This window comes from Pararge aegeria, chromosome 2, assembly GCF_905163445.1.
Source record: "Pararge aegeria chromosome 2, ilParAegt1.1, whole genome shotgun sequence".
In the NCBI taxonomy this organism is placed as follows: Eukaryota; Metazoa; Arthropoda; class Insecta; order Lepidoptera; family Nymphalidae; genus Pararge; species Pararge aegeria.
Genome location: NC_053181.1, coordinates 5,587,363 through 5,611,086, shown reverse-complemented (window position 1 = coordinate 5,611,086; position 23,724 = coordinate 5,587,363). Strand labels below are relative to the sequence as shown.

General features: G+C 35.7%; 1 protein-coding gene across 2 annotated transcripts in view; it reads right to left on the bottom strand.

Moving 5' to 3' along the window:
- Window positions 1-23,012, bottom strand: part of LOC120631990 (prolyl endopeptidase) — a 28,160-nt gene extending 5,148 nt beyond the window's left edge. Inside the window, exons 1-10 of one of the 2 annotated variants that reach the window (XM_039901722.1) lie at window positions 22,854-23,012; window positions 19,767-19,874; window positions 13,336-13,559; window positions 11,689-11,876; window positions 10,879-10,961; window positions 8,414-8,556; window positions 5,593-5,752; window positions 2,170-2,289; window positions 1,691-1,771; window positions 459-644 (exon numbers count right to left, since the gene is read on the bottom strand). In XM_039901722.1, the coding sequence (XP_039757656.1) occupies window positions 459-644; window positions 1,691-1,771; window positions 2,170-2,289; window positions 5,593-5,752; window positions 8,414-8,556; window positions 10,879-10,961; window positions 11,689-11,876; window positions 13,336-13,559; window positions 19,767-19,874; window positions 22,854-22,997 (1,437 nt within the window). In that variant the 5' untranslated portion in view covers window positions 22,998-23,012. Of the gene's footprint in view, window positions 1-458; window positions 645-1,690; window positions 1,772-2,169; window positions 2,290-5,592; window positions 5,753-8,413; window positions 8,557-10,878; window positions 10,962-11,688; window positions 11,877-13,335; window positions 13,560-19,766; window positions 19,875-21,684; window positions 21,794-22,853 lie in introns of those variants that run through there. The other variant, XM_039901730.1, reaches the window with a different exon arrangement.
- Window positions 23,013-23,724: the final 712 nt, after the last annotated feature.

Below are 23,724 nucleotides of genomic sequence, written 5' to 3'. Positions count from 1 at the left end.
AATATAAGCCGTCTCACTGTTCAATAATATTTTTTTTAAATTAAATTTTATAATGAAAATTTTTGAAATGATTGTTTACATAATTTAGATAGCAAGAATCAATTGAGTATAATGCATGGAACCTGAAAACATTACAATCCTTTTTTTTATTTCTTGTTTCAAACGTGTCTCATTGTAATATAGACCTTTGAAAAAGTAGATCGAAACTGCAACGTTTCCTACAGTCGCTATAAGACTGATGTGAAAGGCATATACTAATTTCGGCATCGATGGTAGGAGAGCCGTAGCTTAATTGGAGAAAGCGCTCAGGCCGCGATTGCCAGAGAGTCACAGGTTCAAATCCTGTCGGTTCCTGTCAAATTGATTATTCCTCCAAGTGTAGGTAAAAATACTATTAAAAATTATAAAAAAATACTATCCATTATTGGATTGTGGTTGATATGATGATAAATACTTACAGTAGGCGTTATGGGTTCCTTCTTGAAGTCGACATGGTATATAATACCAGGCGATAGGAATGACATGAAGTGGTAGAATATTTCGCTCTGCTTTCTCTTGCCCGAGAAGCCTACAATGGAGCCCACGTCCAAGTCGAACGTCTGCATCAAGTCGCCAGTGTTCATATTGTGTAGTTGGAGAACACTCTGAAAACAGCAAACGATATTTATTTCAGAGGACAAGTCTTACGTTCTTATAGAAACAGGGACTCTTCTTTCGTAGTCATTGATAATAATAAAGGTCGTTAGCAGCGGTGGAGATAATCTTTAGTCTGTGGTAGTAACAATCTAGTTCAGCTGCGCCATTTTGTGCATCGACCTTCTTGGATTAGGTAGTTAAGTGGATTTTAGTGAGCAATTTTGAGTTTTCCAAGTAGTTCAAATAACTTAATATTGCGCATTGGGTAGGATTTAGACTTCACTTTCGGGGACGGAGTACGAATTCCATCTTTTACTTTTCTAAGTTATGTGCGTTTTAAGTAATTAAAATATCACTTGCTTCAACGGTGAAGGAAAACATCGTGAGGTAACTTGAATGCCTGAGAGTTCTATATAATATTGTCAAAGGTGTGTGAAGTCCACCAATCCGCACTGGGCCAGCTTGGTGGACTAAGGCCTAAACCCCTTCTCATTATGGGAGGAGACCCGTGCTCTGTAGTGGGCCGGTAATGGGTTGAGATGATGATATAATTTTCATCTATAGTCGATTTTCTCTGATTCCGATTAATTTTGCGGTAATAAAAATAACAGTTTAGGAAAAACTAAGAATTGCTTTTGTAAATAAACGAAACCAAAATGTAGACCAAAGTTTAGTGTTTTATAGCAAGCGAGTTTCTTTGAACTATTATTTTTTAACTGTCCTTACTTATTTTATAAATGCTGTTTGTTTGTCCATTCTTCTTGCTAAGGACGGAGAGTAACATAGTCTACTTTTTATCCCATAAACATTTCCCACGGGATCTATAAAAACCCGTAATAAACGCGGCCAACAGCTAGTAATAGACATAAATGCAAGAATAGATGATGCGATATGCATTTCACGCATCAAAGAAACACAAGATAGCATTAGTTAATAGTCATAAATATAATACTGTAACATGTAAATATAATATTGTAAAATGTAAATATAATATTGTAAAATGTAAATATAATATTTTAAAATGTAAATATAATATTGTAAAATAGGTACTCACTTTAACATCTCTGACGTAGTGTATAACTAGCTTATCATTGTCAACTGCGGACGCCCAGTCTAATACGTCTTTGGGATGTTCCTGAAAACATATATTTAGAATTTATTGTATTCAACAGTACACACTCCACAGGTATTAATGTTATGTTCTATCACAGATCATTATGTTGAATTTCATCCCACTTCTGTGTGTTGATTTTAGATCGTACACTAATATCAGACAATTAATATTTAATAAAAATACTACAAAAGGCAAAAGGCATTGCCGTATAATCCCGATTGTTGGAAGCTGAAGTTGTGGAGTGCAGTGAGAAATATGAAATAGTAAGTTTCATGTAATATAATATATACCGACGTACGTTAGTCGTTAACCATAGCCAAAATAAGATACATATACTCTATATGACTTACCAGCAGGTTAGTTTGCAGTCATGGGCCGATTTATATTGGAATGAAAAAAAAAACGATACATCAACTTACAGGTATGAGAGTTTCCCAGTTCTCCTCAGAGGGGTTATTGAGGTCGATCGTGATAAGACGGTAGTTGGGCGCGTTTTTGTTCGTGCGGAATATACACACGGCGCCCGTATTAGTCACGTACTGTGGACAAGAAGGGAAGTTATAAATTATTACTTCTTTATCAATATCTTACTAATATTACAGATTTAAAAATAAATACCACAAGGTCTTGGTAGTTCCAGAATGCACAATTTATTTTCATACAGGAAAATTAATAAAGTGACATTAAACTGTGAAGCCAAATAGATGCGATTCGACAACTAAGCGTAGTTGAGTTAGAAACCGTACGATAAATGCGTAGTTCGCGGTGTCGATGATACATTTACAGAGTAGTCACAAGTATATCTATATATATATATATATATATATAAAATATTTAATATATCACAAACTATTGAGTTAAAAAAAAGTCGTAAAACAAAAGTTGTTAGGTTTAACTCACCATTAATGCACAAAGTTTCTAAGGTTGTTGATTGTTATGAAGACGCAAAGCTCACTTGACTTGGAACGCAATACTTAGCGTAGTTTGTATGGAATAAAATACGTAGCGTATAAGTTGCCTCGAGTTATAACGTTTATTTTTCTATATGACCATCTATATCGAGATATATTGGAAAAAGGGCACAAAGGTACAGCCAACAAAAAGTACCACTATGAGTTAAGTTATTGTTAGATAAAGTTCCAAATATTTCCGTTTCAATTTTAAAATAACCAAATTTCGAACTAATTATATTTGTAATTACTTGAAATCACATTAATACGTATATATGTGTGCGTTTGAACATGTGTGATTTTTTTTAGATATTGAAAGTTTTGTCAGCTCCCATACAAATACGTGACCCCATTTGACTTAAACGACTGATGCTATGGTTGTCACAGTGTATTTTTTTATGAAACAGACAACATTGTATAGTTATTTCTCTATAAGTATTAATATCAGGAAAACATGACATAAATCCTCCTCCTTCGGCATAGTACCCCTTTCCCCACACCCCCTTCTAACTTGTGTACCTGTAACATGTAAAGCAACCGACTGTACTCACGTCAGGTCTTGGCGGGAACGCCCGACAAGTTTGGAACGCGTCCGGAACCCGTCTGAATCACGACCTCGTCCCCGCGGCGAGCGTCGCGTCGCGTGCGTGTTGTCGCGCTCGCACGCGCCTCTGGAGCCGCAAAAACAGACGTGAGTACACCCGGTTACTTTATTTAACTAATCCCACTGCTGGGTAAAGGCAACTTCTAATAAAGGGAGAGGGAGACAGAGGGATTTAGAGCCCCTACGAGGGCCAGTGTTTTGACATGTAAGTGATAATAACGTGTCATTTAGATACGGTGCTGAGAATTTCAGTGTTAAAATTATTGATTTGGCCCGTTAATAGGTCTCTAGTTTAAATAGTCGTTAGAAGCAGCGGTAGTTCTCTACCTACGTTGAACTTCAAACTTTCTTGATTAAATAAACAATATATAAGGAAATTTTGTACATTGTTATGAATAATAATAATAATTTAGTCACAAGAAAGTAGGTACATGGAGTTTTTATAATATTAAATGAATCCAGTACATTCTACCAGTTAGTACAAGCTACCAATATTTCACAATATCAAAAATGGTACAGTAATGAGATTAAATTAAGGAAGTACTTAACAATTTATTATAATTAAATAGATAAATAGTTACATTTTCAAAGTCATCATTCAATTATGCTGCAATATCATAATAACATTTATTTTAGCAATAATTAATATTTTCAAAAAACGAGTATGCGTTTTCTGAAAATATTAATACTACTAAAAATAGCAATTGCTTATTCATCAGCTTATTTTTCCTCCTAGCTCTCTTCTCTTCTAACTCTTCGTATCTTTTAAATAGACATGGATATTTTCAATAAATATAAAGGCAAGGTAGGGGGAGAACATTATACTTTTTAAATAAAGGTCTACAAGTCTCTAATGATCGCAGTCCGCATACTGCCCTGAGACAGTTTTTTTTTTTTTTTAATAAATACTTTGTTGCTAAGGGCAGAAATCGTCCATATGATGATACCATAACATATCCTAGATATGCAGTTAAGGCCGTTTTTAAATTTGAAGTATGATGAAGCGGCCTCAGAACGTAAACATACCTATCCAATGTTCCTCAACGTGATTTTTCCAATTACAGTGGCCAAAAACTTTGATGCCTAAAAAAGATGTAGATGTTACTTGTTCAATAACTGAACCTTTGTGATTAATATTAAGATTCAGAGAGTTATTATTATAGGGCATAAATTGGATAAGTTTGGTTTGCTGCACTTTTATTGATAAATTGTTAAGTTGTAGCCAGCAAACAACATTCATTAGCGTTTCATTTATATCATTTTAAACCGTCAATTTCTCGTTACTCTTAACTATTATAGTCGTATCATCTGCATACACGATACATTGATGTCTAATGGAATCAGGAAGATCATTTATATAAAGAATGAATAATAATGGACCCCGAACGCTGCCTTGTGGTACACCGTATGGGTACTGGCGTTTATATTCAGAACGGTAGGTATTGCAATATAAGTTTGTTGTATGCATAATTACAACACATTGCATCCTTCCATTGAGGTAACTTGCCAGCCATTCTAAGCAATTTCCTCTTATATATCGTATTATTCCAGTTTACTTATGAGACCGTTGTGACAAAGTAGGTCGAAAGCTCTGGTCATATCAAGGACGACGCTTACGACATTAAATTTATTATTGAGATTTTGTTATTTTATTTAGCCTATAACATCCTAGGGTTGTACTTCTATGGTGAGTGTGCTAACTACTAAGGTCCAAAAAGCGTGCTGGTCTAAAGTCCTTATTTATAATTCGACTTCGGACTAAGAAAACTTGAGAACCTGTTGATAGCTCGATATTGGTTTATTAATATGTACCTAAGGTTCCGCTTTCTTTTTAATCAACGGTAACATATAAACTCTTACAAATTGATAATAGTTTTTTCTCTCTAACGCGTTTATATATTTAAAAAAGGGCCATTGTTATTTATAAATACTAAGTACTTACTACAACTGTTTATTCTGCGTAGTTTAAGTGAATAAAAATAATCTATACTGTACCCTTAGTTTAGTGTTTCTAGAACTCGACATCGTTCATGGTTTTCAAGTATCAAAGAAAGATAACAGCACAGTAAAATGAACCTTAAGTTCATGTACTAAAACTTGAATTCAAATGGGTTATACAACCAACGCTCTCGGTCGACACATTGTGGAATAAAAATCGGTCTTTAAATCATGGTAGTTAGTATGACATTCGGACTGGTGTGAATTTTCTACTAACAGTTTTAGTCTTAATAGGTTTCTACTCCATATTAACGGAATTTACAATATTTTAATGAAATGTGGAACATTACCTCATAGTCAGCCTCGAACTTGTGCACGATCTGCGTAAGTGGGAGCTTCCCATCGACTTGATCAGTCTTCGACAAGTCCGCGAAGAACAGCAGATTGTCACGACAGTCCTTGACCGGGGAGACGAGCAGGTAGCGACCACAGTCTGATACTTCTGCTCCACTGTAATATAATTATTTCCAATAGATGTTAATTTAAATAAGTTATCTTTATCTTATTGTACTAACGGACTTGGCTTTATTTGGTAAGAGGCACTATGGCGAGAAATGGAGTAAAATCTGTTCAGGTGCTTTAAGTCAAATATGGTAAGAGAAGGTAAAGGGTTTAAAATAATATACCTTATTCCTTGAATATTACCACTTGAATATTGTCACCTAAATTATTAAATATCTTACGTAAAGTGCATTAAAAATGTAATAAAAAAACGTCTGTTTACTTATGTACACGCGTTAGAAGTTATACTCCTTCGGCGTAACGAGATAAAAATTTAAAATCTTTTCAAAAATGTTATCTTTCGCCTTATTCTACGTTTGTAGAAAAAGCTATTTAATACATTTAACTTTATATAATAACGCAATATCAGTTAGTTAAATAACGTTTATTTAAATGCCACAAAAAAAAATGTCTATATAATTAAAGGAATGGACTTAATAAACATAATAAATACTATTACACTCATTGTCGGACAACCAACATTATAATATGAGATTTATGTACAATTGAATCAATTGAATCACCCGAATGCGCCCGCAGATTTTGACAAATGGAAGTGAGCCACTGTCAAACCTTATAGCTAACTTCAGGGTGTCGGTTTTTTGTGACGGTGCGCGCGCATCGTAAAAAAATATTTTTATCATTTTTCCCTAACGCGCCAAAAGAAGTATAACTTAAAAAAAAAGAGTGGATCAAATAAACTGCAAACTATAACCAATTACGCTAATTTGTGGTTCCTCCACTAACTACTAGGAACAAACTGTATCTTGATATCTAGTTGGTACGTCTTAGAAGAATAAAATAAGGTTTTATATCCTACTGAACTACAGCTAAAGACTGAAACTACAGATTAAACGCAGGCATATCCGCGGGATGAGTAAGTGTATTCACATTTTTCATTAATATAATATACGCAAATGAATATTAAAAGACACTAACTAAAACGTTTGTTCCAAGTATCACACATTATCACATTGATAACTATTTTATATAACTTTAAAGCCAACGTGCAATTCACGAGCAGGGTTGCCAACTCTTCTAAAATAAATAGAATAGAGATTATTTCAGAGAGAGTAATTAAAGAGTAAACTTATAAAAATAGTACATTTATAAAATAAATGTGTTTAAAAAGAACAATTTTACATAATTTTCCAAGGAACTTAATGAGTCCTAACTGTCTAAATCTTAAATGCTACTTAACTGCTGCGCGTTCAGAAACTGTTACTGATACAGATATTAACATAAAAATAGTAAACTGTAAACATTTAGGGATATAAGAAATACTTTACTTTTAATAACTCATATAACTCGACTCACAAAATACCTATGTCCAGCAGTGTACATCAATCTGTCAGGATCAGTAAAGTAAAAATTGCGTTAGTAAAAAATTAACTATTCTGTTAGTATTACAGATTCTAAAGTACACCTGCATGAAATAGAGTACAATGCTATTTTTTAGAGTACGGTTGGCAACCCTACTCAAGAGTGGCGTGAAGAAAATTGACAACAAAACAGAATGGAAAATAATGAAAATTCTTCTAGTTACAAACTAATTGTAAAAAAAGAAAATATCTAAATAATTAACGTACGCGCAATTGTCTTGACTCCGCATACGTGTATTGGCGTTTCTGTCGATAAAGATTACCCAGCTAAGTATATTGTGGGCTTCTTCTTGAACCAGGGTGCGTTAATATCCAATGTAGTTTTGATTTTTTGATAGAAACAGGCTTTATTTACACCGTCAATAGTCCTTAATTTGCTGTATCTTAATATTTATAAGGTGTAAGCTAATATATCTAGTCTGCCAATTTTATATTTTAGTCATGCATTAAATTAAACCTATTTTGAATACCAACAGCTGGCAGCATTACGTACTATTAAGTACTTTATGAGAGACTAAAAATCTAAAGCATCATAAATTAAATTAATTAATTAATATACTCTTATTGCACTCCACAAAGAGTACATAAAAAAGAAAAGTTTAACAAAACAACGGATACTATTTGGCGACCATATCGCTTCATAGCGCTAAAATATACAAATCGGGCCTAAATTATATTTGATGGTAATCCTATCCTAGACTAGACTTTGCTATTTTTAGCGTAAGTTAAGTTTTTAGATAGGTACTTTCTTCCCCTTTAGAATCTTTAGCTATGTTATATTTCGCATCAATAAATAAAATAAATAAGCTTTTAAAGTAAATCTTGCTACGAATAAGAAAAAACAAATCATTACAGCCAATGCGTAAATTTAATTTTAGTTTCAATACCCTACTCAAGAGTGACGTGAAAAGAAATATCAACCCTAAACCCAATCTTTAAACTATGTAACATTTTGAATCAATAAATAAGCTTTTAAGCTAAATCTTGAATCGAATAAGAAAAAACAATTCCATACAGCCAATAAATTAATTAATAAATTTAATTTTAGTTTAAATAACACAGAACTGAAACTTAAATGGATGTCATAAAACCCGCCAGTGTCTTAGCTCACAAAGTATAAAAATTTTTATACGCATTTTCAATTTATATTACTTTAAATTTCCTCCAAGTTTAGGTAAAAACTATAATACAAGAAAATATATATATATATTACTTTGCATAAACTTACATTCTCCATAAAGGTTCCTCAGGGAACTCGACGACTATGACATCCTCGCTTTGGGGTGTGTCGAGGCGATGGTAGCACAGCTTTTGATCGCGGTTCACTTCAGTCTCTGAACCGTCTGTCTTGCCCGTCTGCTCCGGGTATCTCTGAAACATACTTTTAAATAAAGAATTTGCACCACTATTCTCATACTATTAAAATCCCACAGCTGGGCATAGGAAATAGGGATTAGTAGCTCCAAAACGTTTAGGGATTAGTAGCACCGGGAATTTAACGTAAGTCTTCATGAACCGCGGTCGAACATACAAACTCCTAATTCGACGAGCCAGATAATATAAATACAAATACGCAGTCTGATTTATCGAGTGTTTGCGTAAGAATGACGTTATAAGCCAAAATCGGACAAGCATTATTTATTTATTCATTTAATTGGCTTTTTAGAGGAGTTTGAATATTTTAGTATGGAGCTTGGCGTACACCTAAGTAAAGGTTAGGTTATGTTCTGCATACACCTCAAAACTAAGCTAAATTAAAAACAAATATTCCTCATGAAAAAGGCAGCACCATATTCAGACCAGTCAATTTAGTTGTTTTTTTAAAAACCGCCTTATTTATATACCTATATGTATCTTGGGAAACTGATACTTTAGAAGATACCGCCTCACATAAAACTTATTAGTAGTGTATTAAGCAACCTATTAATAAATAGCGATAAAACAAAATGGCGGACGAGCAAAATCTTTTCTTTTATATTCTGCTGTGAAACCCCATATGAGTAGGTAACTACTGGGTATAGTCTTTTTTTTGCCAATAGTAAATATATAGACCATTGAAACAATGCACATCACATATTGCTATGACAAGGGTCACAAGATTCCATTATCCTCTATTCTGAGGCCATTTTAAATGTATGCGCATATAAATTACTTTTATAGAGGACATTATACTTATTCTGAAAACGATATGATATCGTCGGCGAAATGTACAAAAGTCATTTATGGGGCTGAGTAGATATGTTTATTACTTTCCCAAGGTAATTTTGCAGCTACCAATGCATACGTTTAAACTATGTGTCAAAACATATCTATTAGAGCGAGGTTACTTTAAAACTGAAGAATTTGATAATTGCAAGGTTGCTAAGAAGACGTTTCGCTTTCTTCTCTCGCGAGACAAGATAATTATTGTTATAAAGATGACGTTGTAAAAGAGCAACTGCTGAGTTTCCTACAGTCTTCTCAGTAGAATCTGCCTTCCGAACGGTTGGTGTGTCGGTCCTATTAAGTGTAGAAAATAAAAAATATAAATATTCAAACATCCGCTTACAAACATGTCGTATTGAAGTGAGAAATATAGCTGTATTGAAAATAGAGTTTTAATTTGCACATATGACAAGCCATTGTCTTTAAAATAATACCTACTCGTAAATATGTACATTTTATGTTCTGCCATAGAAAAGACAATAAAGAAGTTTTAGTTATTAACAAAGATTTATGGTTATTGTTTCCTAATAATAGTCTATTCTTTCGCTGATTATACAGAAAAGCCAAGGCTATGAATTGGTTGTTTTGAGTTGAATGACTTAGATAGCCCAGACTCAAAAAGAGATGTCAGACATAACAGAGACAAGCCGATAAAATGGGTAGACAGTTCTAATGCACTTTATTTGCACTGGTTATCACGTAATACAAGTATGCAAAAGTGGTTGCAACAATTCAGTTTTATTTTGCCTGAAAAACTCAATAGCCGATTCTGATGCAGGTATCACCTCAGGCCCAGGTCAGGAATTTAATTCTGTTATATAAAACGTATAACTTGTTTAAATTCAAGTAAATTTTTAACTATGAGATTGAATCGCAAAAATGTAGTAACTCAAAATATTTTTTACATTAAAATTACTAACTTAACTTTACAAACGTACGTTTTATCGTAAAAATAGAAGCAAGCGCAGGCGCATCTGCGTAAAATGATCTTAAACTCTAGAGATTTTATTACATCATACTAGCGACCCGGCCTTGTTTAACACGGGTGCAATGTAAATATTAATGGTCGGGTCTGGAGTGATTAATAAAATCTCGTTGTACAATAAATAAAACAATCTCGTAAGGTTTAGCCAGCGTTTGCAAAGTATGCAAACAAAAATATTTTTTTTACGACATCCCATTACAAATCTTTGAATTTATTAGATTTTTTCTACCATAATAATACATGCTTATTAAATTGCTATTTATAAACCTTGCTCTTGAATGAACTCCATCGATTGCTTAAAACTGCATTCCGTGGCGAAGTTTAAAACATCTAAGCGTACAAACAGCGTGAGCTACTTTTTTTGTACTATGTTAAGATAGTGTTGAAATTAATGATTACATACTAAACATCGGACAAATTACTGATTACTGCATTTGTCGAAATGCGTGCCAAAAGCAAGAGATAATTTGCTCTACTCAACCCGTAAATATTAAAATGCTTACCGAATAAAATAGGCCTTTGTTATCCTTGGTCCACGACATTGACGCGAACTTGACCTTCTCTAGCACCTCCGGGTAGTCCTTACCTAAAAACATTATTCGTTGTAAATCAATTTCCTTTTTCTATTTTTGCCATGTAAATTTGCTCTGACCAGGCCTTGCAGTTTATGAACTTATCTTATAACCTAACTAGAAGAAAATATATGAGTTTGTCTCATCGAGATTGTCTCGGTATCCAGCGATAATGAGCTTATGTAGTAGTAGTTCGGAGAAGTACTGTAACCATGCACATATCTGCCGCCAAACAGCATTGCTGTTTTGCGGTCTAAATGGCAGGATTGCCATTGTTATTGCAGACATACGAAGCATAACACCTACGCCCTGGTCGATGGACAGACGATAGCAATTCGAAGGACGTATTCCTTGCATGCCCTGCGAAGTGATCTCTGTTTATAGGCTGCCACTTATATAGATCATCTGCTTGGTAAATATTATTACAAAAAAAAATGGAACACTTTAATATAAATATACATTTAACGATTAGTCGCTTGTATATAACACAGTAGGTTTTATGTTTTTTTTAATCTTATGTAGCTAACGCCCTTCAACTCAGTCAGCAAATCAGACACTACATTTGGATATTACAAAAATATAAAAATTGCCAATTTTCTATTGCCACGCTAATCCGTGACCCCATTTGACCCTAATGTATACAGCTGATATTATGGTTGTCACCGCGTAATTTATTATAAAACTTGCTATACCTAGTTTTACATCTTAATGAAAGGAAACTGTGGTAGACTAGACACGTACCCGTTTCTACGTCCTTCAAGTGTATGGTGTTCCAGTCAGATCCACTCACTGAGAGTGCGTAGGCGAAAGTAGAGCCATCTTCCGTGAAGCGACTTCCAGATAGGGCGATGGTACCGTCCTCGGACAAAGTGTTCGGGTCTAGGAAAACGCGAGCTTCGCCGTCTAAGCTATCTTGAATGTATAGGACGCTGAGGAGACGTAATTTTAACGTTAATAACCCATGTCGTAAGAGGTTTTTTGTTTGTTTGTGTGTTTATGCGTACTGCTACCATTTTCTTTCTTCCAGTTTACTCCAGTAAATAGGTAGGTCTATTTGATTTCAGTCTTCGGCATTAAAAATTGAATTACTTATATTATAATTATAATCATTTATTGCAAAATACACGACAATAAGGTTTTTTGTAGTTCAGGTTTGTAGCTGGGATATAAATCTCAAAAGGGGGTCGTAATCGTATTTCTGATTTACTATTGTACCCTTTTACTTCGTCGATTTGGACGCTGTTTTTAACATTACCTAGATATACACTTCTGATCTGTTTTGAGTTATAACAAATATCGTAACTTATTTTTAACCAAACTTTTCTCTTATTCTTTCGAGCAGGGCTAGGGGGCCCTATGAATTAAAGAGCCTGGGGCACTGGTCCAGTCCCTAAGACCCTAGCTTGCCTAGCCTAGCTACGCAACTGACAGTGCCAAGCATTTCATCAATAGCTTATAGTACACTGCTGGACTTAAAGCTTCTCCCAAAGGAAGAACATGCATTTGCCCATAATCACCACTCTGGGCAGACTGGTGGTGATCGCAGTAGCTGGTGGACTGGGTCACTGCTGCCCGTTCTCACATATAAAGGTCCCGGTTTCGATTTCCGACAGGGGCCATTTGGGGAATTTATATTTCGTGAGAGGCTTTAGCCGTGGCTAGTTACTACTCTACCGACAAAGACGTGCCGCTAATCGATTTAGTGTTCCGGTGCGATGTAGCGTAGAAACTGATAAGGGTATGACTACCATACATGATACAGTGGCGTGCATAGAGGGTATGCACATGGTATGCTGATATAAAATGAGTTATATTCATGCAAAACGAATTATAAAAACATAAGAGTAGGCTTTTTGTAACTCTTACGACTCTTACGACCTTATATAAGGCTATATAAGGATAGGGTCGTAAGAGTTATCCTTAAGTTATCCTTAAGTTTTTTATAACTCGTACTGAGATTTCTATAATTTTATATAATCTGCATACCCTCTATGCACGTCACTGCAAGCATACTACTCCTTAACAGGTTAGACCGTTGTCATCTTAGACTGCATCATCACTGACCACCAGGTGAGATTGCAGTCAAGGGCTAACTTGTAGTGGAATAAGAAAATATATATATTTCCTTAAGACACCCGTGGGAAGAGAAGGGGTGGTAAAAACTGTATTTATTGTAACAATTAAAGCTGAAACAAGTAACTAGTTCATGCAATGATAAAGTCAGTAAAGAAAAGAGCAACTACTGAGTTTCTTGCCGGCTCTTCTCGGTAGAATCTGCTTTCCGAACCGGTGGTAGAGTCACACAAACATGCATACTTGACGTTTCAAAAGTGCTTATAAAGTAGGCCTACTTGAAATAAATGAATTTGAATTTGAATTTGAACATACTTTTGGTTCTGCAAGCCAGTGTTCTTCATGAAAAAGTATTTGTCTCCTCTCCGGAAGGGGCACGAGTATTTGGTGTAGTCCCATAGCTCGGTGAAGCGCGCGTGTATTTGCGCCTTCACCGGACACGAGTCGAGGAACGGACGGGTTATGTTGTTCTCCGCGTCTATGAACGCTTTCGTCTCTTCAGAATCCGGGTCTTCAAGCCAGCGGTATGGGTCTGCTATCTGTGGAACATTCAAGGATTTATAGTTCTATGCCATTGATTTAAGAAAATTCAGAATCCTCATTCAGTGATTATTGTATGCAGTGCATTGTGCGTGTCTAAAAACAGTGAAACTCACTCACTCTAAGCCCGCGGAATGTTGCTAACTGACAAAATTATTCCCATTGAACGGTGAACGTTTGGAGCATAAGAGGTAAAATAATTACTGTCAACTGCTAAATGGTATGTAGTGATTAACCGTTTGTTCGAGAAGCCATACTAAAGTGGGAGGTTTTTTGATGCTTGAATATAAGTCGTGTACACGGTTTCTGTATGATTTTATTTCTGTGGTTGGATGTATTTTTGAAAAGATACGGAGCGAGGAGTATCTATATGTGCTCAAAAGAGACATGAAGCGATCTGCAGAAGAACTAGAGTTAACGTCATAGCTCCATGGGTAGCTTATTTATTTATTTATTATTTATGTACCATAAATTGTAATTGTGAACATAAGATACATGAAGTGTACAAAGGAAAGCTTATCTCTATAAGAGATCTCTTCCAGCTACCCCAGGATGTGAGTAAGATGATTTAATTGTGGTATAGGTCAAATAAAGGTTCAATATACTTCATAATAACTACATACTCCGCCCATTTCCATTTCATAGCTGAAATGGAAATGGGCGGAGTACCGATAGAACCGATAAATGTTGGAGTCAAGGTGCTGGACTGGCGACCCGTAAACGCTGCATTGGTTGGCCCCTAAGGAGAACTCTCTAAGACATATGTCCAACAATTATTTTTAAAATAACCTGGAGAAATGCATACTACCTTCAAATTCTATTACTAATCAAACTATTCCAGTTGGGAATTGCCAATAATTCCCACCTTCATGCTTCGGAAAATACGTTAAGCCTTTAGTCACGGTTATAACAAATAACATGTCAAAATCTGTCAAACACGTAACATGTCAAATTCAGTATTAGCCTATTAGCGTCCTGCTCAGAGCAAAGAACCACCACGCAACTCTAATGCGAGTTCGTGGGTCAAATTCTTTAACGATCATTGTCACACATGTTAAATAAAAAAAATATATATATATTTCAAGTAGTCCTAATATAAGCACTTTTGAAATGTCAAGTGCGTCTGTTTGTAGTGACTCTACCACCGGTTCGGAAGGCAGATTCTACCGAGAAGGAGCCGGCATAAAAACTCAGCAGTTGCTCTTTTCCAACATCTTCTTCAATCTTCGTTCCATCTTGTGTGAGATGAAAGCGGAGCGGCTTGCTTCCAGGCAACCTTGTCATTAAGAAATTCATCAATAGTATAGTAACCTCGATGTATTAAATGTGTTTTTATACATTCTTAAAACTTATGTAATGGTAAATCTAATATTACTTTCGGTAGCATGTTATAAAAGCATATACTCAGCCCCACAAAGGTTTTCTGTACTTTCCTAATACGATATACTGATATCACTAATTTATGATCGTTTCTAGTGAGTCGATTGTTTATATCCACTTTTTTTATATAGAATAATAGTTTATTTTACAAAGATTAAATTGTTATAAATATATTGCTAGAAGCTACTGTAAGTGTAAGTATGTTAATAATCAAAACCGGGGACCCATTGCTTAACGTGCCCTCCGAGACACGGTACTGTTTTTTTTTTACAAAACTATTGAACCTTGGTTCTTGTGATCCTTTGCTCAGCATGCCAACTTTAATAGGCATGTAATTGATTTGAAAATTGATATCGAAGCGTTTGCTCATTACATAAAGTGACCAACCCTGACTCCACTTGAATAGCACAAGTTGGAATGAAAACAAGTTTTTGCGATAGACGTCTTAGTAACTAGGGGTCAGTGCACAGATACACGTTTCGGAATGATTATAAACAAATTTGTTTTTTTTTTTTTAATGAATTACTAGCGTACCCAGCACGCTTCGCCGGGCTAGATTTTGCTTTATTTTATTTAAACAATAAACTTACATCATTAAATTTTTAATTTAAGTCTCATAATATATTAAATCATTTATTTCTCTCCGTATTCATTCTTTTCTATTCTCTTTTCGAGCGGGTGAAGATCATTATCTACACCCATATACACCCAACAATAGAATATCATCATAGTAAATAAAAGCTGTATTTGCCAGTTCAAAAATAGGAGTGCTCCGATCGTCACCAAACTTTACAGGATTACTCGCCAGGTCAATCCGGAGATTCCCTTAAAGTTTCATTGAAATCGGTCCAGCCGTTTCGGAGCCTATACGGAACATACCCACACACTTTCTCTTTTATATATATATTAGATACGCCAAGCTACAAAGTAAGGCCAGCTTTCCATAAGCTGTAGAAAAGCGATACGAGTCCGTGATTCAATGCTTTTGATATATATGACTAGCCGTTGCCCTCGATCTTCGTCCGCTTTTATAAAGATAAGACCCGTGCAACTTCGTCTGCACCAAATCGGTCATTACCGGAAAACACGAATAAAATGACATTTTCTAAAAATGAATCCTAGCTAGATCGATTTATCGCCCCCGAAACCCCAATTATACTAAATTTCATGAAAATCGTTGGAACCGATTCCGAGATTCCAATTATATATATATATATATACTAGCGGACCCCAGCGCCATCTGTCGGGCTGATTTGTGAATCTAAACCATCCAGGGTGCCACCCACGCATACTAAAAAAATCATTCAAATCGGTCCAGCCGTTTAGGTGGAGTTCAGTGACATACACACGCACACAAGAAATATATATATAAAGATAAGAATTGCTTGATTAAAGATATAAGATTGAAAGCGTCTAATGGCACTTATGTAATTTACATAATGAGCACGTACGGCGTTACAAATTGTAATAATTATATTTGTAAATTTCTTTATTTCAATATACCTAATATTGAAATAAAGAAATTTACAATTCGAGTTTTCGTAAAAACGTAGCGGTCCTTTTGGCCGGTTTGAATCTCGAGTTTTTGTGTGAACGTGCCTTTAACCCTTACCTCGTGGTACCGACCCGACACAAACACGTCGAGAATAGGCAACAAGTTTTGCTTGGGTGGAATATAAATGCCTTCATTAATATGACCGTCAATTATTTAGCTTTTATGCTGATAAAAAGATGAAGTAAGAAGTTTAATAGGTAAACTAAAAATGCTAGCTGGTTGAGTTGATAGGGTTATTTAAGATAGCTATTTCCCGCAGTTTTACCCGCATTTAATAAGGGTCATAACGTAACTAATATTGGCCCTTGGATACCAATAACCTTACTCATAGTCTGCCCGCACACAGACAATATTATTGTCAATACTTCAACAACTGGCAATATTCACAATATTCAGATCATTGTCAATAACGCTTGGCACGTGTGCGGGTTGCCTAAGAGATTATATAAACAAAAGAATTGACACCATTGATTTATGCGATGATCACGGTTGTTGCGGATGCAGGCCCACCGCGCTTCTGTTACTTGGGTTGTTGGGCTTTAACGCATCACATGTTAGTGTCGATAACCCGCATTGACGCGCGACGACTTAACGTGTTCACCGAGGCACTAGGGTAGTTACGGCTAATCTTTTTACGGCAACTTGGTAGCTGCTACAGAGATTTTTTTACAAAAAAAACCCCGTATCTCTCCATTCTTAGTTGAACATGCCAACGAGGTAGCTTGAATAACACTATAAGGAACATAACTCATTAGATTCGCATTCATTGCATATAGGAAGTAAGTGCACTTCAAAGTTATTATTAAAGAGGATATGTCAGTAGGTACCTACGCGTGTGAGCAACTGCGGTTTTTATTTTAATAGGTAATTTATATGAACATTTTTTTATAAGTCGCTATATTCTTATATTTTCACTACAAGTAAGCCCTTGACTCAAGTCACACCTGGGGGTAAGTGATGATGTAGTCTAAGCTGGTAGCGGGCTAACCTGTTAGGGAGTATGCTAGACATACCCCTAATAGGTTTCTACGCGACATCGCACCGGAACACTAAATCGCTTAGCGGCACACAACGCTATTTTATATGCGCACATAAAAAATATAAACTTCGATCGATGACAAGTAGTAGTTTTAGACAGCTGATTTACCCTAACCTAATGGTTTTAACAGCGTAACGCGGACGTGTTGGCTTGCTTGGGAATGAAGCTCTGCCACGAAGAGTTTGAGGTCTAAGGCTCGAAGAAGCGAAGGGATCGTCCGCGTAAGGGGGCCAAATGTGAGGCCGAACCTCGGCTCAGGAGACGATTGAAGTGACGGTGTTTCGGACGGTGATTAGTCCGTATGCCTCCGAGGCCGTGGTGTAAGCCCACCTCCGGCTGACGCCAAAATTCGGGGACCTCGTCTTCGCTGGCGAATACAATGTGTAAAGGTTGATAGTCAGGTTCCTGAAGAATATTTTTAGGCCTCACATTCATTTATGTTGAGAGTAGCGCTAAGAATGGGTAAGTAAAGAGAAGCCGCAACTATGAGAGGGTTGGGATGTCAGAGAGAGCCCGCCCATACTAGCCCTGCTGCACTGTATAAAATTCGCAATAAGTCTTATACCAAACACTTGGCAAGATCTCGAGCAGGAAATAAACATACCATAATAACATGGCATTGAACACTTAGAAATCACTGGATGTAATAATTACGATACTCGTTATCCGTATGAACTGTACACAGCGAGTTCAATGTAGACTGATAAGTTCGTTCTCAACACAAATATACTATCCCAGCCTTTTGGTAGAAGCAAGCAAAACAATTTGTAGAAACACGCAAAATTACTTATTAATTTGGCCTACACCATTTATTTTTAGTAGGTTTACAAATAATGTATTAAAGGGAGATACAATTCAACGGCTGGTTTACGAAAAACAATAACTTTTAAAGCGACTTGAAGTGTAGAAATTTCGTTTTAGAGTCAAGGTTTTAACGCTACGACCGTATTAAAAACGTTTCCATAATGGGAGCAAATAAGGTTTGGCTAGTTTAAAAAAATAAACCCAAATATTTTCAAAGAAAATCAGCTCTAAGAGTGTACGGATAAAATAATGTACCTGCTGGAAAAATAAAAGAAATAGAGATGATGAATGGCTATAGTTTTACCTATTTGCTGATTGTTCTTCAGGAAAACCCATTGAAAGTAACTAGTAGTCTTTTCCGCCCTGTTATGGTAATAGTTCGATTTATCTAACAAGCCATTGAAGCAATATCGATGATAATTACAAATAGGTAGGTTGTTACGTCTTGTAACAAACTACAACGGAGTTCAGTAACCTTAGTGCAAGATACTGTGCTCGCTTGTCAAATTTAAAGTAGTTTCTAATATCGAAATCATAGAAAGTCATTAAATTAAATAGATCTTGTAGATATTATATCTATAAGCTCAAATTAGTACGCAATTCTACAATAGCAACGTTTGCAAAATTAAAATCTGTAGAACAGAATAAGCGACACTAAAACCAGGACATACGAATTATTTTGCATTTACGGTATAATGTGTCGATGCTTGAAATCGACTTCACTTTTGCGAGTGTAAATGTTTTACTAAGGTAATAAATCATCACAGACTGCCGTAAGGCATGAGCCGTCATCGTGCAATTCTTGGACGCACCCAATGCGGTACTTACTCTTTTTTGCTAACACCATTCGCATTTTAAATAGTTAGTTATGCTTACAAAAGTCAGGCGCATATCCAGACAAAGAAGATCATTCTACTATTGATGATAATTTTATTATATATTAAGTTATAGTATATCTTATTTTTATTTCTATCCACACCTTCATTAAAAGAAAATATAAATTTAATATTTGTTTGGTATTTTATGAAATGCGAGAAATCGCAGTTACTTTAAATTTTGCCTTAAAAAAATATAATAAATAGAAAAAATCTCTAGTTAAGTCTTAGTTAACAAGAGTTTTTTTTTTTTTAATATTTAGATAGAGCTATTTCCAGTTAAGATTAGGAAAAAAAAAAAAAAAATTCATAACCGATAACTTTTGAACGGAGAATCGGTCGGACAGGATCATATTCAACCCTTAAAATTTAATATTTGTCTCCAACTCACGATATTTAAAAGTCGCGCCTTTATTATATGTCCATTAACTAAGGTAAATAGATAAATTATAGACACACGACCCGAAAAAATGGTTGTTTCACCAATCAATCGGGCAATCGAGATGCTGATAATAAAGCTATGCAAAAAAATATGCAATAAAGATAGAATTACCTTAGTTCCATGGTAATCGTCGACCACGCTCTCGTCCCTTCTTACTTCTGGATACTCGAAGTTCATATTAACGTGGGTGACGTGCGTGGAATACGTTGACCGCGCGCACTGAAACAACACGCAAACAGACAATAAAACATTGTGACCGATCATTGTGTACGCCGCTTGACGACTGACTAGCGCGATTCTCGCAACCGTGTATATATCGAACAAAAACAGTGAACGAACAAGATTTTTTATACACAAAGTATAATAGATGTAGGAACGTTAGTTTAAATTCTATGTTTCAAGACGTCTATTCTTTTGTCAACTGTGACAGGTTTATACTAAATTGTATGCTGCCAAGTAAAAAAGCAGAGGTTTTTTTTGTTCCCAACTAGGTACTGTACATTTATATATTAAGAAAATTAAGCTTAATTTGCTATAGTCCGCGAAAAGCAGGAGAATCTGTATGGTGTTATTTATAATTGTGACTTAGTAATTATTCATTGTAAAGTCAACATCTCCTGAGGATGCCCCGGTTTCGGAGCGAAACGTGCGGGTACATTGCCGAAGATCTGTTTGGTGTGGAGTATAAGGATTGAATAAATTATAAATTACACCATACAGATTCTCCATGATATATTATCATGGATTTCCGCAAAGTAACGCCTGCTTGTATCCGACTGTACATTTCTTGACAATATTAGACACTTTTTTTACTGTAATAATTAACGGACTAAGCAGAAAGCCTACCTGATGGTAAGTGGAAAACCATTGCCTATAAACAGAGCAACCTTTCGCAGGGCATGACAGGAACACGTCCTGCAACGTCTGTAGTTACGACTCACGAGTACACCGGCAACCGAACACAGCATTGCAAAATTGCTGCTTAGCGGCAGCCATAAACATGGTAGTACTACCCTGGAGGTAACGACGAGCTCTACTACTACTACTACATGTAGCTTGAATCCTGGAGATGGATAGTAACCGGAAATCCAGGAACAGCATCCGGGAAACATGGCCGCTGGCCGCGGTGTTAAAGAAAATTCTTACCAAACCAATGCACATATTCAGAACTAAACCTATCTTGTATACATTTTGCATACAGATGACTTGCACATGTTAGCATATTCAAAATTAATGAGTAATTAAAAAAAGGACCATATCTCCTTTTTACTACTTTGATGCTGTTATGTAGGACTAGGGAATGGAAACTATGTTAGAACAAGAATGGTGACCTTGTTTGACTACCTCCATGGCGCAGATGCTGTGGTCTTATGAGTGGAGGTCCCGAGATCGATCCCCGGCAGGAGGACAAAGGCAGGTGAGATTGCAGACGAGGGTTAAATTGTAGTGAGAATTAAAAAAAAAATGATACAAACAACTTGGCCCGTGATTGTTTCGTTTTCTTTTTAAATTTCGGGAACCGTTTTATTCCCGGGTATAAATGGTGGCCTACGTCCGTGTCCAGGATGCTACATGGGCAAAATTTTGTGAGGATCTATACTGGTTGAGAACAGTGGTTGTAATACACTTTCACATTCATAATGTTATTATCATAATCCATTAATTCTAGAATTTAATTGTATTCTATTCTTATTTTTTAAATCTTCTAAAATACTTTACTACTTTTTTAATGTGTATATTGAGATGGGTTTAACCTTTAATAGGCTTGTGGTGGACATAAAGGTTTATTCTGTGATTTCAAAGTCATTGAGACACACGTTCACATTTATAATGTTATTATCATAATTCATTAAATCTAGAAATTGATTGTATTCTATTCTTATTTTTTAGATCTTCTAAAATACTTTACTACTTTTTTAACGTGTATATTGAGATAAGTTTAACCTGAATTAAACTAATATTATTACTTATATATTTGTGGTGGACTTAAAGGTTTATTCTGTGATTTCAAAATCATTATCATGCTCACCTGATAATAATCGTTAATTAAGTTGCAGAACGCTAAACCCGCCAAACTGCATTGGAGCAACATGGTGGGTCTAAGCTCTTTATCCCTGTCTCCTATGAAGGCTAGCAGTGGGCGCAGGCCCAATAATTGAGCAAATTCTGAAAGGTATCGATCACTTGACTGCAATCTCATCTGGTAATAAGTGATGATGCAGTCTAAGATGGAGGTGGCCTAACGTATTAGGGGTATAGTTATATTAAACTCTTTTACTCTAACACTACAATAAACCTAATCAGTTTCTACACTACATCATACCGGAACACCAAATAGTTTTGCGTTCTGAGTTTGTCAGCGAGTGGTAATTGAACATGTCTAGTTCCTCTCACCAGATTAGACGAGAAAATTGAGAAATAAAAAATTGGTAAATTGCCTCAGCACGGATAGCATGGGTAGGAGACAATTATCTCGCCGGGGAAAGGATTTTTTTCAACTCTACAAATTTACCAGGGGATTTGCCAATTTGAGTGCTATCAGACTTTTACTAGATATACTAATGAATGCTTGTTGTAGTGCTCTAAACTACATGATGCATCCATGTTTTCTCGACCTGCATCCCACAGAGAGTTGTCTTTTATATGTAGTTAGCAAGTAGTAATTAAGGAACACCCCAAGTATAGGAACAGAAGAAAAACTTCTATAGCAAGTTCTGCCACCACTACAAGAGTGCATAAAGCATAATGGTGTTAAACTGTCAAAAAGTTAACTGCTCACAGTAGTTCAGATTTAAGTAATGTTCATAAATCTTACGTTAAAATCCACATAAAGCAAAAGTAAATCTTTTCTTCTGTCTTTAATATTTAGCAGGGGTCAGATATGTATGTTGTATTTTATTTTTATATAATATTTCTTAACGTTTGTATTGAGTATCTTTGTTCTACCAGATAATTATTATGACCTATACTGGGGGGGGGTAGAAAGTGACTTATGAGGTGGGATAATTCTGCTTTAATGTTTGATATTAAAGCCATAACTCAGTCGCATACACAGATGAACTGTTTATTATAGCGGTATAATAAGCCACGACGAAAAGCTATCAAACTGATGGGCGTAACTTACTAACTTTCATACTGTTTCAACCAAACTTTTCAAAAATTGCTAAATAGTAACTATTTTTATAACAAATTTCTTACCAATTGTAGTCTCTTAAAGTAGCACTTATGTCCTTTATTTAGATAAGGTAATATATTATTATTTTTTGCAGTAAATAGTATAAAACTCGCGGAAAATCGGCGATGATTAGCCAAAAAGCGACGCACCGCCATGCAATTTGACATTTGAATTTTTGATTGCTAGCGTGAAATATCTGTCAAAACTTAAAAAGTTGGCTTTATCATAGGAAGATGTTTTTTTCGGCGGGAAACTTCGTACATGGCGGACGCGGTTTTCTCAAATTTTTCTTTGATTTTACTGTAAACTCGTCTTGAAAAGGATTTGGTGTTGTTTATATTGAACTGTAACTTGGCCTGTCAATTTGTGCACACGTGTTAGTGAGATTCCGGTGTAATTTCGGTGTTTTATGTGAATTTACACAGCAGCAGAAATAGTTGTTATTGGTGATATTCGTATAAATCTAACCGTATTTGGTGTTGGTTAAATATTTATTATGTGTCTGTAGTTATAGTGTTTCCAGTAAAATGGATCTAGATACACCTCCTGAGCCGCCCGACCCGGGGGCATCAGCCTCGTCTCGCAAACGACAAGGAGAGGATACCAACGTATATGCGGCCAAAAAAACTATAACTGATCCTACTCAGGTAAACCCATCCGTTCAAAGCCTTTACATACATCCTTCCTTCACCGAAGGCGCCAAGTCATACTCTGACGATGATAATGGGCCTTTTATCGTCCAAGTCTCACGGGAAGTGGAGGACCCATCCTCTGGAGCGTCATTACGGGCTATAAATTTCGGTCAATTCTTGCACAAACACAAAATTGGTTCAATTATCCACGACGGCGTCAAAAATATAGGCCGCAACAAAATTACTGTAGAGTTTACTTCTG